General features: G+C 39.3%; 1 protein-coding gene across 1 annotated transcript in view; it reads right to left on the bottom strand.

Annotated features, from left to right (window-relative positions):
• Nucleotides 1–13573: 13573 nt before the first annotated feature.
• Nucleotides 13574–16138, bottom strand: part of Cd226 (CD226 molecule) — a 59581-nt gene continuing 57016 nt past the window's right edge. Inside the window, exon 6 of the mRNA XM_076837207.2 lies at nt 13574–13687. Coding sequence (XP_076693322.2) covers nt 13574–13687 — 114 coding nt within the window. The remainder of the gene's footprint in view (nt 13688–16138) is intronic.

Here is a 16138-nt window from a genome sequence, read left to right as displayed (position 1 = left end):
GTAGTAAGGAATACTCACTGATGTCTTCAATACGTGCACAACCTAGACTGCTTTGGGGTGAGAGTTGGTATCTCAGGTGAAACATGCATTACATTACACAGAGGACACAACGCGCACTCTACTCACCAGCAGAACGTGACTCCCGGCTTCGTGGGACATTGTGCCTCCGACCCCTTCAGCCGAGATGCAATATGCAGAGGGACCTAAAAGACATTACAGCCAAGGGACATTAGAGCATGGTGTTTAACATTGGAAACAAACAATCCCTGTGGAAGCTATATTTGACCATGTTTCAGTGGGTTAGTGAGTTGGGGTTAGAATGTTATTTTTAGTATATCAGAATACTATGACATCTCTTAGTTCAGATCGTTGCTATTGACTCTTGAGTAGAACCCAAGACAAGAGTAGATCACACTTGTCTTTTTGTGCTCCTCCACGGACACCACATTTACCTGAAGCTTGCATGATGTGATTCTTACTGCTTGTTATTATTCATGCTTTTTCCTAATCTGGAAGAGATGGTGACATATTTTGGGCACTAGGTTTTCTGGTGGTTTATTAGTTGACACTAATAGGAATGTTCAACTTTAACACTACTCCTATTAAGTAGGGTATAGTTTCAGGAGAAATCATTCAATGATCAGTCTGTTAAGTTTTGCAGTATTATGTTATACAGCCATATGTAGTGAGAAAACTAGGATGACTCTGGACCATGCTCTCACTTCTTTGCCTTCTATCATGAAGTCTTCAAATGCTTATTTATTTTTTGTGTAACTAAACCTTAAAATAAATTAATATCAAATACAGTAAAATGCTGCAATATGACTTTCATTTTTGTTTGTTTTGTTTTAGTAGAATTCTAAAAACAGTTCCTGAAATCTGGTGCTCAGTGGTGAGTGAGCTTTACTGACTACATCTGCTTTACATTTTGTTGATTGTATTCCTTAGACATATTTTATTTTGTGACATTGGACAAATTTTCTTTTTATTACCTTTGCTTCTTTTTGGACTCAGAAAATTTTATAATAAAAATATTGACCTAAACATAATCAGGAAAACTGAGTATGATCCCATGCTAATCTTTAGATTGTCTCCTATATTTCATTTTGTACTTATTTTTTTAAATAAATATGTACCTGATTTGTATATACCATAAATAATATGCCCATTCATAAAAATGGGTCAAGGAGCAACACAGACTAGAAAGTCAATGGGACAGTGTCCAGCCATCCTAGTGCAGTGTCAAGAAGTCAAGGCAATGAGACTGCTCAGGAACCAAGAGAGCACACCCACACTTCCTACCAGTACGTGGGGAAGGACCTGCACGTCCACTGCCAACGTGTAAAGAGCTTGTAAGACATGGCTGCCGAGCTCACGTCAAGCAAAGCAAGAAAACAGAAAATCTGTGACTTTCTTAGACCTATTACAGGAGGGGTCCCAGAAAACACAGGCACCCCAAAACTCTGGAGTGACAGACAAATCCAGAGAGATACAGGAAGCATTCTGCTTGTGGAGAGATGGAGCACTGGAACCCCAGGCTGCAGGAGCGCTTACCGGCAAGTCAGCTGAACTGCTGCCATTTGGTCATGAGTATGAGTAAAACCTCTTGTGAACTCTAGAGACTTGAAGGGTCTCCCCACTTGCATGAGCTTCCCCTCCAGGACACCCACCAGGTTCTCACTACAAGGCTCCAGGGCAAATCTCGCAGCTCTGGCAGAGGAAGGGAAAGCTTCAGGAAATAAGCCAAGCGGCTTCTCAGTAACAAAGGCCTACCACCAGGGAAAAGATCTCCACCCATTCACACACCAAGTCCTGGACCCTGCAGCTCTCCTGTGCCACCTAAGAAAGAAAAAATAAAATTAAAAAAAAATCATAAGTCAACGGGTTAGGCTTTCACGGGAATGCACTGGAATGCAAGTGAAGGGCAGGTGGAAGCTACAGCACAAGAGAATTTGCAGTCTCAGGCCCACTGACAGCCTGATTCTTGATTATGAGATTAGAGACGCTCTCCTTCCACTTTGGTGACTCACCAAACGGCCACAGGGTCCCAGGACAACAGCAGAGAATTACAGAGGAAGGCACTGGAACAGAAAGCCTCTCTGAGCAGGGAGTAGGTAGGGAAGCCAGAAGAGAAAGGGAAAGAGAAAAAGAGAGAGAGAGAAAAGAAACCAAGCACATAAACAAAAGCCACAAGGACACTAGAGGGACATGAAAGTATTTAGCACCTATAGCTGTGATGGACTTCCACTCAGTCCAGCATCCGGTCAGGTTAAGGTAAGTCTGCAAACCAAAGTCCTATCCACCTCGGTTCCCAATATGCCATACTGTAGGTCTGGCTTTCAAGGAAAAAACTGTGAAGCATGCTCAACAGGCAAGACAAGCTACGATGTGAGGAGACAAAGCCAGTACCGGACCAGAGAGGTGATGACAAGAAATTATCCTTAACATGTTAAGGGCTCTGTGGAGGAGCTAGTCAACCAGCAAGAACAGATGGGTAGCGTAGCTAGAGAAAGGGATTCTAAGAAGAAATAAGAATCAACTGCTCGAAATGAAAGCACAGTGACAGAAACAAACCCTGCTTCATTGGGATCATCACTAGACCTGGCACAGCTGACAAAAGGGATCAGCGATTGTGACTGGTCACTATAAACTTCTGAAAGTAAAAGGTAAGCAGGAAAAGAGAAAGATCATCCAAGAACGTTGGAATAATTTCAAAACGAGCACATAATCAGATCCCAGAAAGAGAATAAAAAGAGAATGTAGGAAGACAATATTTGAAATAATAGTGTCTACAGACTTGCCAAAATTAATGACAGACACTAAACCGTAGAATCAGGAAGCTCAGAGAACACCAAATAAAATATGTTAAGGGAAAAAAACAGAGTTACATGCGGGGGGGGGGGGGGGGGGGGGGGCGGGGAACAATTAAAACTATGGAAGGAAGAAAACAGAAGGGAAAATATAAATTCAAAGAATAGGTGTGATCGTTGAAAACAGTCACAAACATGGTAGACATTATCCAACTATGTCAATAATCACTTATAGTTGAATGGTCTAACTATTAACTAATTAGAAGACAGATTTGTTACTGTGGATTTTTTTTAAAAAAGATTCAACTATAGGTTGTCCATAAGAAATTCATTTTACATAGAAAGACTCTGCTGAGAGCCATAGCTGAGTCCGAATGATGCATGGCATTTTTGCCAGAATGGAGTGGTTGAGAGGTGACGCCAAAAGCCATTGAGATGATAATGGTTATGTTAAGCTGTGTATATTAGACCCTTGCTTTCCGCCTCGGCCTGCTACTTTGGAGTTCTCGTGCTACTTTGGAGTTCTTGTGGGGATTCCTGGAGAGTTCACATTGGTTGGGGAAGTGCCAGAGGAGGGATTTCCGGTTGGTGGTTCCTGGAAGAGCCGCGTGGCGTTCAGGAGAGTTCCCGGGGAACTTGTGTGGAGTGTGCTGGTGGAGTTCGAAAAACAAACCGAAAGAGTGTTAAGTAAATTGTTAGAGGTTCAGACCATGGAGAAAGACATTTTAGATCAAGCAAAAGAGAAGGTCTCTTGAGCTAGTCAGACAGAAGAAGAAAATTTAAAGGAAAAGGGGCTAATAGGGAAAAAGCTACAACAGGAGGCTGCTACTAAAACCATTCTATCACCAGAGGGTGGAATTCAACCAACAGCTCCACCTTTGGAGAAAGCTGAGTGGCCCTCAACCCCTGTAGTTGATAGAAGGGATCCTGAGACAGGACCTCAAAGATTAGCATGCCCTGTATTTGAGAAGGCAGTAGGGCAGCAAACTCACCGTGCTTTAGACTTCAAAACAGTGAAGCAGTTAAAGGAGGCTGTAACAACCTATGGTCCTCAAGCACACTTCACTGTAAGCATGGTCGAATCCATTACCAACTTGGACATGACGCCAGCAGACTGGGCTACCATGTGTAAATCTGTACTAAATGAAGGACAATATTTGTTATGGAAGATAGCCAATGAGGAATTTTGCACGGAGATGGCTAGGCAATATGCAGCAGCCAGTTATCCTCAGAGAAATCTAGATATGGTTGTTAGGAAAAGGACTTTATGAGGATCAGCAGCAACAAATTAACAAATATGATCCTGCTATATACCCACAAATTGCTGCAGATGCAGTTAGGGCATGGAAGACGTTACAAGGACATGGAGATTTACAAGGTCAATTATCTAAGGTAATACAGGGAGCTAATGAACCTTATGCTGAATTTGTAGATAGGCTTATTCAAACAGCCAGAGTTTTGGGGGATACAGAACAAGCAATGCCATTAATAAAACAACTGGCTTTTGAGCAAGCAAATCGTTGGTGCAGAGAGGTCATTAGACCATGGAAACATGGAGATTTAAACACATATATTAAATTATATAGAGATATTAATGAACAAGGGCAAGTCTTGGCAGCTGCAGTACAACAGGCTTTAGATGCCAGGCAAAAAAACATGCTACAATTGTGAACAAACAGGACATTTTAAAAGGAATTGCCCCATAGAAGGAGGGTTTAACAAAGCTAGGTATCAAAGGAATAGAATACCGGGTATTTGCCCACGATGTCCTAGAGGGAGACATTGGGCTAATTAATGCCATTCTCAAACCACCATAGAGGGTACTCCATTATCAAAAAATGGACAAGGACCAGGTGTTTACCCATGATATCGTGGTGAAAGGCATCGAGCTCCATTGCCAAAAAACGGACAGGGGGGCCCAATGCTCCAGGGCCCACGACCACAAATATACGGGGCAGTGGAAGAACCCAGCAGCACCATCAAGGTAGTGCCCAGGACACATTATTTCCATGAGATCTCTCATCAGACGAACCAGAGGGAGCACAGGGTTGGACATCTGCGCCTCCGCCAGAGCAGCACTAACTCCAGAGATGGGAGTTCAAATCATTCCCACAGGAGTAAAAGGACCTCTTCCCCAAGGAACAGTAGGCTTATTGTTAGGATGCAGTTCTTCTACTCTAAAAGGACTTATGATAAGTCCTGGGGTAATTGATCCCAATTATGAAGGTGAAATAAAAATTATAGCTAGTTCTCCAAAGGGTATATCAGTAATTTCACCAGGAGATAGAATAGCACAGTTATTAATAATACCCAGCCTACATGATAAATTTTCCAGTAGTATTATAGAAAGAGGTTCCAGGGGATTAGGCTCCACAGGTGTAGATTGGGCTATGCTGTCTTTAAATTTAGATTCTCGCCCAATGCTAAAACTAAATATTCAAGGACATGAATTTAATGGGCTACTGGATACAGGTGCAGACCTTAGCATCATATCTCGTCAAGAATGGCTGAAACATTGGCCATTACAACAGGCCACTCAAACGCTTTGAGGCCTAGAAGTAGCAACTAATCCCCATAGAAGTGCAATGGTATTAGATTGGAAGGATCCTGAAGGATGTGAAGGAACTATACAGTCATATGTATTGGATCATCTTCCTATAAATTTATGGGGACGAGATGTCCTACATCAATTAGGTTTAACATTAACAAATAACATCAATCCAAATACACCCACTATTAGGGCTAGACACAGTTTTAGGAAAGAAAAAAGATTAGGAGAACAAGAACAAGGTATAGCAGCACCAATTCAAATAGATCAAGGAATAAATAGACATAGATTGGGTTTTCAGAAGGGGTCACTGAGACAATAAAAATTACTTGGAAATCGGAAAGACCAGTATGGGTTCCTCAGTGGCCCCTGACTAAAGAAAAGATACAAGCAGCCCATGACCTGGTCAAACAACAATTAGCAGAGGGACATATACAACCTTCTGTATCTCCGTATAATACTCCCATTTTTGTCATCAAAAAGAAATCTGGTAAATGGAGATTATTGCAAGATTTAAAAGCCATTAATAATGAGATGGTTATTATGGGACCTGCTCAATCAGGGATTCCTCAATTGTCTGCTTTGCCAAAAACCTGGTATGTTTTAGCTATAGATATTAAAGATTGTTTTTTTTTTTCAATTCCAATTCATCCTGAGGATAGTCCAGGTTTTGCATTTACTGTCCCTGCACTAAATCATGAAGGTCCCAATCAGAGATATGAATGGAACGTATTCCCTCAAGGGATGGCTAACAGCCCAACTATGTGTCAAATTTATGTTAACAAAGCAATCCAGCCACTTAGAAATCAAATTCCTGAACTACAAATATTTCACTATATGGATGATGTATTGTTAGCACACAAAGATATAAACACATTGCTAGAATGTTATGCCACACTTACAAATTTATTAAAAAATTATAATCTAGAGATAGCAATAGATAAAGTAAAATTAAATTTTCCAATTAATTATTTAGGAATTTTATTATCCTCAACCATGGTCCATCCACCAAAAATTCAAATACGAGTAGATCAACTCAAATCACTTAATGACTTTCAAAAGTTATTAGGAGACATAAATTGGATAAGGCCGTATCTAGGCATACCAACAGGAGAGTTGGGACCTTTATTTGATATCCTAAAAGGTCTATAAGATCTAAATTCACCCCGAATGTTAACGCCTGAAGCAAGAAAGGCATTAAAAAGTATTGAACCATATATGGAAAATATGCATTTGGATAGAATTGATATAAGTTTGCATTTATTATTTATTGTAATACCAACAAAAAATATTCCTACAGGAGTATTTTGGCAAGAAGGTCCATTATTGTGGATATATTTATCTTATTCTCCTAACACTATTCTTACTAGGTATCCTGAGGCTGTAGGACAATTAATACTCAAAGGAATAAAAGCAGCGAAGGGAGTGTTTGGAATTTCTCCCAATAAAATTATTACTCCATATAATATGGATCAAATTGATGAGTTAGCTAATAAGTTAAATACTTGGGCAATAATCATGTGTAAATCTAATGTTTCATTTGATAATCACTTACCATCTAATCCTTTATTGTCTTTTTGGTCTTCACATCCTGTAGTTTTTCCAAAAATGACAAGAAAAACACCTATCATGAATGCTCCAAATATATTCACTGATGGGTCAAATAATGTTACAGCAGCAGTATTTACCCCTGATCAAACTTTTACATTTTTATTACCCAAACAATCAGCTCAGAAGGTAGAGCTTAATGCAGTATTACAAGCTATGTGATGTTTAAAGATTCTATATTTAATTTATTTTCTGATAGTCAGTATATAGTTAATGTTATAGTATCCCTTGAAGATGCTGGTAGGATTTCCCCTTTCTCTACTGTTTTCTCTTTGTTTTCCACCATACAAAGCCTAACCTGGGACAGAAAAGATCCATTCTTTATAGGACATATCAGGGTAAATACAGGATTGCCTGGATCCCTTAGTCTGGGCAACGATTTAGCAGATAAAACTACACATGACATACATATTTTCTCTACACTAGAAGAAGCTACAAATTTTCATAAAAGGTTCCATGTCAATGCTAATACTTTACAGAAGCATTTTAAAATAACTAAGGAACAAGCTAGACAAATAATAAAACAATGTCAAAATTGTGTGACCTTTTTACCACAAGTTAATCTTGGAGTCAATCCTAGAGGACTGATACCTAACCACATTTGGCAGATGGATGTCACACACTTGCCACAATTTGGAAAATTAAAATATTTGCATGTTACAGTTGATACTTCTTCCAGATTTTTGATGGGCTCCCTTCATGCCGGAGAAAAAAACTAAAGATATTATAGCTCATTGCTTACAAAATTTTGCCACTGTGTGTGTTCCAAAACAGTTAAAAACAGATAATGGTCCTGGTTATACTTCTACCTCTTTGAAACAATTTTGCTCATCATTTGGCATTACTCACATAACAGGAATCCCATACAATCCACAGGGACAAGGCATAGTTGAAAGAGCTCATCAAACTATTAAAATGTACTTATTAAAACAAAAAGAGGGAATTGGAAAGGGGTATATATCCCCCAAAGATAAACTTAAAATAACCCTTTTACTCTAAACTTTTTAAATTTGGATTCATCAGGGCTTAGTGCTGCTGAAAGGCATATGTATCCAAAAAATGTACATAAGCCTAAGGTACTTTGGAAGGATATTCTAAAGGACAATGGAAAGGTCCTGACCCAGTGATTTTCTGGAGTCGGGGTTCTGTTTGTGTGTTTCCACAGGGAGAATAGCAGCCAATTTGGATTCCAGAGAGACTAACCAAAGCGATTTCTACATACCAAAAAGAAGATGATTTGACTCAAATCCATAACAGCTGATATCCAGAGCTCCAGCTTGGCTATTCTTACATCTGCAACAGTGGTTCTCCCACACCTGAAGGCTAATGAATAATGAACACCATTAAAGCCTATTTCAAATATAAAAAACCTTGAGGCTTGCTTGTGGGAATACCTTCAGACCCATATGCAAGTTACAGGAAAAAGGATGGGATATCCGAAGAAGAGTCAAACCCAGGTGGTAACCAGGATGCTTTTTTCAATATCTATTTTATTATTGCCTTTTCCCAAATCATAAGGTTCTATTTTATTTTTTGAGCTCATACAGACCTAGGTTAATGTTTTCTGATCAGTTCTATTTTTTGACTGTGGAGTTTTTAAACATTGCAATGGAGATTTCACCTATGAAAACTACAAGGCCTTTAATATTATGTTATGTTTGTATTATTGTGTTATGTGTGCACAAACTTCTGTTTTGTGTTGTATGTCTGTATGTGCATATTATCATATATCATATATGAGGAGCGCTCATGAAAAAATGGATCTGAATTTTTTTTATTCACATGATTTAAATGTTTTAATTTAAATTGGGTAAACAGCTGTTGAGGATTATTTTAATATGTGAACAAATAAGGAGGTTAACAGATCTGTTTGTTTACTTTCACCTTTCCTTTTCATTATATTTAATAATTCTGTTCAGGATAATGTATGTTCAGAAAATTGTTTTCTTAGTACCTGCTGGAATGTTACATAATTTTTGTTTAGCCATCATTGCCAGAATTCCTATCTTCATCCCAGTGCCGGTGAAGACAAAGATAAAACCAAATTACAGCTTCTTCGATAGATATCACAACAAACTGTATAAACTGATGCATCAATGAATAATGTAACTCAACAAGTGATGCTCAATCAAGGAGTCGATTTACTTTGGGAGGAAAGGACAAATTGATAGATTCCTCTGCTTTAAACTGCTTACAGAACTTGCCTGGACTATGTATCACTTGTATGCATTGTGAACTATCTGTTGGTGCACCGAATTGTGGTAGTGCTGGGGTATCTTTGCTGATGGCGTCACCGGTGGTACAATTTTTCCAAAGGAGCCGTCAATTGGCTTGGTGTCTTGGCATTTTTGCATCCTCCTCCCTTCTGCTAGTGATGGTCTAAAATTTGGGGGCCAACAGAGGTGAGACAAAGAACCTCACCCCCCCACTGGTGCAAAGGCCTATCCACAAGTATGGCTGTAGGCTGGACTGGTAGTCAGTGACAGGTAAGTTTCAATTGCAGTGGTACCAACCTAAGACAGGAGACTGACGCCTTGAGGTCAGCTCATCTGATGACGGGTAAGGACCATATGTAATATTGGACAGCCTAACAGGCATGGTCCCTAAGCCACATGCTTGGTGCTTAATTAAACAGAAGGGGGGAGATGCTGAGAGCCATAGTTGAGTCCGAATGACGCATGGCATTTTTGCCAGAATGGAGTATTGAGAGGTTACGCCAGCAAGCCATTGAGATGATAATGGTTATTTTAAGCTGTGTATATTAGATCCCTGCTGTCCGCCTCGGCCTGCTACTTTGGAGTTCTCGCGCTACTTTGGAGTTCTCGCGGGGATTCCTGGAGAGTTCGCATTGGTTGGAGAAGTGCCGGAGGAGGGATTTCCGGTTGGTGTTTCCTGGAAGAGCTGCGTGGCATTCGGGAGAGTTCCCAGGGAGCATGTGTGGAGTGTGCTGGTGGAGTTCAGAAATAAAGTTTTTCTTGCTTCAGTGGCTTGTGATTTGTGCCCAGCCAGACTGCAGCAAGACTCACATAATTTAAAACTAAAGGGTGGCAGAAACACATACCCTATCAATATGAGCCAAAGGAAATAGTTGCGTTGTTTTCATAAAAAGGCAGAGATCCAGAACAAGGAGCTTAACAAGCATGAAAAGGAACATACGTGTGGCAAGGTGTTGGTTATCTCATGGGACATATCAGCCCTGAAAGTGTGTGTCCTGACCAGAGCGTCCAATACCTGAGCCATTCCAAGGTGGTCCTAACACGCCGTCCACCGACATTGAAAGAACATTCCTTTTCTCCACACATCTGACAGCATTGATTATTGTTTGTGTTGACGGCTTCCGTCGTAACTGGAGAGAGACGAAATCTCAGTGCAGTCTGAATGGGCTGTTCCCTGATTGCTGAGGCGCTGAACATTTTTCCATATATTTGTTGGCCATTTGTACTTTTTCTTCTGAAGAATGTCTTTTGAGGTCATTTGTCTATTTATTGATTGGGTTATTTGGGGGAGGATTGCTGTTTGTGTTAAGTTTCTTAGTTCTTTATTTATTTTGGATCTTAATCCCCTATTGAAGAGTAGCTATCAAGGATTTTCTCCTATTCTGTAGGCTCTCTCTTTACACTCTGGTTTATTTTGCATATAAAAGCTTTTTAATTTGATGCTACCTCACTTATTGATTCCTGGTATTATTTCTTGAGATTTAGGAATCTTTGTAAGGAAGTCAGTGCCTTCCCCAATATGTTGGAGTGTTGACCCTTTTTCTTCTAGCAGTTTCAGTGTTTCTGCATTAATTCCTACATCACTGATGCACTTTTTTGGACTTTTGTGCAGGTTGAGAGGCAGGGATCCAGTTTCACTCTTCTTCATGTGCATATCCAGTGTTCCCAGCACCATTTGTTTAAAAAGCTGTCTTTTCTCCAGTGTATGTTTTTGGCACCTGTCATGGGACTGTATCTATATGAATTTGTCTCTGTGTCTTCTGTTCTAGTCCTTTGGTTTTAATGTCTGTTTTTATGCCTACACCATGCTACTTTTGTTACTATAGATCTGAACCATAACTTGAGATCAGTTTTGTGGTGCCTCCAGCATCTCCATTATTGCTAGTATTAGTTTGGCAATTCTGGTCTTCTGTTTTTCCATATGAATTTTATGAATATTTCTAGTTCTATAGAAATTCCTCAAAAGACTAGGAATGAAACGACCATTTGACCCTGCTATCCCACTCCTTTGTATAAGGTAGCAGCACACTGCAGCTGTGCATGCATCACAGTGTTTATAGCAGCAAGATTCAGAAAAGCCAATCAACGGAACCAGTGTTGGTGCGCGCCCGCAGATGATTGGATAAAGAAAATGTCCTATGTGTACACAATGGAGGTTTATCAAGCCATAAAGAAGGAGAGAGAAAAGGGATTAAAAAAAAAACTTCCTATAGTTCTTTGGTCCACTGCATATAAAACACACAGAATGTTGCTTTGAGATAGATGTTACAAACTGTTCAGAATATAAAAACTTCATTTCTGCATTTTTAACTCTGAAGGTTAATTTTATTCTGTAGAAATATTTTTCCCTACTCTTCTTTGATAGCAAATGAAACTGATGATCATGGTGCACTACATTTTATTCATTCAGAACAACAAAATACAATAAATGAAGGCAAACATTTGCATGGCCAACAAATGGAAAATCTGAAATAACTGGAAACAGTGTTCTAATTAAGGTAACCATATAACTTCATCAAACAAGAACAATAGGCAGGATCGTCCCGGATTTGGGATTGGGATTACCACCCCAAATGAGACTTTTTCTAACAGCATCTTACAACATAGTTAGTGCTTTGAATCTAGAAAAATATAATATGTAAACCAACCCTGAAGATATGAAATTTCCCTCAGAAGCACTGCAGTAGATTCTAGAAGTTCATTGGATCACAGCAATAGAAAATTTAAAGGAAAGCAAATATTGCCCATAAATATTTTGAGTGTGATATTTTTAAAAAATTAAAAAATAGGGAGACAGAGATGAGTTTCAGATATCCTGGGGGCTAGCACACATAAGTGGTTCATCATGAAAGCCTGTCACTCCAGTAGCTATTTTCTTTTGAAGGGATTTATAGTCCTTCATGTTAAGACTGTAGAAATATTTTACTTCTCACCTGTATTAATCAATGAGAAGTTGGTTATTAGAATCTTCCAGATCATTTTAAACTTTTTGAGAAAAAAGAAACAGCTTATTTTATAAATGGTGCTAAATTGGTTCACAATGTGAACTCAGGGCTTTGGCCCTAGCATCTTGGATAAACGTGATGCTAGAGTGTTTTCTGGTGAACGGCCTTTCCACTGGGTTATGCTGATAAACTCATGGAAATGGTTCATGAATGCAAATATGAAGTTCTAAAGCAATGATAATAAAAACGAGGGTAAATGTCCAAACTGTGAAGCCCACATTTCCCTTTGTACTTCATTCCCCGATGACTTTCCCTCCTTTCCTGTTTCCTCTCCATACTCTCCCAACTCCAGGCTCAAATTTCTACCCTACAACTCTATAGCACCACTTCCAACCATGTTCTCTCTTCATGTATTCAAGTTTCACACAAAATTATTTTTAGAGAACTTAATGCCTAGGTTCCTGGCCATTTTGAGAGAATTTGCATATTAAAAATAATTCTCAAAGGTAGCAAAAAGAAAAAAAATCAATATTAAAAATATTTACATTATTTATTCTTGGACCCTCTATCACACTTGCTCATTAGGCTAGGCCCAGGATGGTGGCAAGAATTCTACATAAATTCAGAGATAAATTCATTTTCTATTAGAAAAGAAAATGGTAACCCTGTCACATTATCTTTCTCTGACTTCAGTCATTCTGCTGCCAGGTATTTTTCTGGACTATGGATGATAGAGAAGATTCTAGAAGAGAGGAGAGAGAGAGAACTAATCTGGTTTCACTTTTTAGTGAAATGTCATTGCAGTCAACATTTAGTAACAACCACAGCTTCCTGGTTCCTTTCCTTCTTTAATACCCTGAATTGCCCCTTCATGCGCTTTGTCCCCACCTCCAGCTCTCACAGGTGATCCTTAATTAAGGTAAGCTATCTCACCTTAATGACCACAATGCCTGCTTAATGATAGGCAAATAATCAAATATGTTTGCTGTGTTAAAAAAACAAACACTTCATCCAATGCAAACAGGGTCACAAATGACTTCAGTGGTTGGCTGCCATCTTGAAAGCACACAGAAAAGCCAGCATGGGAGTTAGGCCAAAGCCAGACAAGTGCATCTACTGCTGTGGGAGGGGATCTGAACCAGCTTAGGGCCATGTCTAAATCTAGACACAACATTAGAGCCCTGGTAAGTAAAGCTCACTCAAGTCTGGTCTGCCCTGTTCCTCTGTTGCGTGATCCAGCAAGTTTCCCTTATGTATGAGCTAACATGACTCAGGTGGCCTGAAGCACTCCTGTTCAGGATGTTCTCTAGGTCATGCAGTGTTTTCTCTACCAATGAAAGAAGTTTAGTCAACTGGAATCAAGACAGTCATTGGGTGGTAGGAAGAAATTATAAAGATCCATGTATTTAATAGTCATCATTAGTTAGCTGATATCAAGAGAAAAGCTTAGACTCTAGGTTTTGGTCTTCGAGAGAAGGTAGGATAGTTGACATAAATGTCTTCTCTTGTGTCTTCCATGGGTTGAGATGGGGAGATGGGGCTTCTGTAGTTGTTGGCTGCCTACAAAATAAACAGCAATGGTATCAATCATTCAGTGTGTTTCATCAGCTAGTAAAGATATTCAACATAAATCTCTCAATTGAACCATAATGTAGGCCAAAATTCCACAACAAGTAATTTCTAAAACACTCCCTCCATTGTATAGAACTTCTGTTAGAAATCACTTTCTTGATTTATAGGATTCCGAATACGATGAAGCATAAACATAATCCAGATCTTTAATGCTGTATTGTGCTATGAATTTCCTTTATAGATGCAAAAGTAGGTTGGTATTTCCCTATAGTTGGCATCCATCAATGTCTACTGAATGATGCCTTAATTAATCACTATTCTTAGAGTACACAGTGTCCTAGCTTTAACAATAATCAACTGAACACAATGAAAGAACTATGCAACAAATTTTCTCCTTCAAGCTGATGGTACATAACCATTAATATTCTCTACTTTAATCAAGTGATGTGCAAATGTGACAAGATGAATGTGCACATGTGACAAAATATACAGGTGTGAGAAAGAGCAAAATTGAGAGAGAGAAAAGAGAAGCAAGAGAGATCTTCTGGTGAGTGGTTTCAAAAGTTAGAATGATTTTGGTGTTTGCAAGAAGAAAGCAGAAGGAAAATCCAGGTGCCTTGTTACTTACATCACCTGTGAGGAATAGCAAAATAATCAAATAGGTCTATCCCCTTCATCTCTCACAGTCCCTCTTACTATCAAAGTTTTAAATTGTCCTCAATATAATAAATACCATTATTCTAAAGCCTAGAAGAACTGGATACCTAACATAGTCCTAAAGCATCCTCCTTTCTTCAAAATTCATAACAATAAATATTCCTTTGGATTGACTGTAGCAGGCAAATAGCTAGGAACAAGAGAAAGAAGCCACTAAGTGGACCTGGCCGGGCGCGTCCACTGTGTGCCAAGCAACAGCTGGAGGAGCCGTGCCACTGGAGCCTGCATTTGGTGCCAAGAAGCCAGCTGTGAGTCAGTCAGAAAGACACATCTGACTTGCAAAGAGTAACTGCTTAATAACAGAAAATTTTAAGTTGACAGATTATTAAGAAGTCTGAAGCACCCATATTGGGTGCTTAAGTACTTGACTTTTTAGCCGTGTTGAATTCAAGTGCAAATAATTAAAGCAAAAAGAAATCAATGTGATTTTGGATAGCACTTGACAAAATGTTTGCCTTTGTCAACTCAGGCAAGCTGTAATAGAACAGCACAGACTAAGTGTCTTAAACAACAAGCATTTATTTCTCGCAGTTCTGGAGCTGTGAAATCCAAGACCAAATGTGTGGCGAGGGCTGCCTACTTGATCTGTGGGTGGCCATCTTCTCCTTGTGTCCAGGCTTTTTGTGCAGAAAGCAGAGAGGAGGAAGCGAGCTCCGGCCTCTCTTCTTACAAGGGCACTGATTCTACCCATGAATAACCTCCCCAAGGCCCTACCTTATCAGACCCTCATGCTGTGTGTGAAATCCTAACACAAGCATTGGATTGTGAGTTTTAACAAACAGAATAATATGTGCACAAGAGAGCAATATCTGACATACGCTGGAGGCAATGAACATGAAATTAAGCATCGCTGTTATCTACAAACTCCAAAGTTTCTATTACTTTAACCAAACAATAAGCACAGTAGCAAAGTAGAGCGAGATGGAAATTTTAATAGTTCATCAGACTCCTGAAACCCACAAGAAAGTTCTTTAGGTTTATAATGTAATTTGAGCATTCATTAATTCATAATTAATTAAAGGTAATAATAGTAACAAATATCATATATTATGTCCTTTTATATGCACGCTTTGTTTCTGAGCCTTGAATGTAGGTTAGATTAATTTAATCATCACAATATCTTTATGACATCAAAATAATGTTATGCTCTTTATTGGTTTGAATAGGGTCCCCCTAAAACTCACATCCTTCTGCAAACATCATTATGTGGCCTTCTTTGGAAAGAAGATACTTGCAGATAAAATTAGTGACGTGAACATCAGGATGCACTGGGGTAGGAGGCTGCCCCTTACTCCGAGATGACTGGTTTCTTTATAAGAGGAAAGGCACAGACACACACAGGGGAGACCCCAGGTGAAGACAGGCAGAATCGGATGTGTATACAAGCCATGGGCAGCCAGTGATGGCAGGCAACCACCAGGAGGTGCTGGGAGAAAAGCTTGGAACCATCTCACCCCAGGAAGGAACCAGTCTTCTCACACCTCTTGCTGGACTTCAACCCTCCAGAGTCATGAGGGAATAAGTGTGTGCTGTTTCAAACTATCCAGCTTGTGTACTTTGTAATAGTAGCCCTAGAAAACTAGTGCGGATTTCAGTAATGCACAGGGTTGATTCTTACTGTGTCAGTGTAATTGCTCCTTTATTCATATTGATATAAAAAAAACTTGGTGTCAAAAGGTATTAATAGAGTATACAGAGAGTAAGTGCTTCCTCAAATAAGCT

Source organism: Callospermophilus lateralis, chromosome 17 (assembly GCF_048772815.1).
Source record: "Callospermophilus lateralis isolate mCalLat2 chromosome 17, mCalLat2.hap1, whole genome shotgun sequence".
NCBI classification, from domain to species: domain Eukaryota; kingdom Metazoa; phylum Chordata; class Mammalia; order Rodentia; family Sciuridae; genus Callospermophilus; species Callospermophilus lateralis.
The sequence above is the reverse complement of the archived record's forward strand: the minus strand, read 5'-3'. Positions and strand labels throughout refer to the sequence as shown.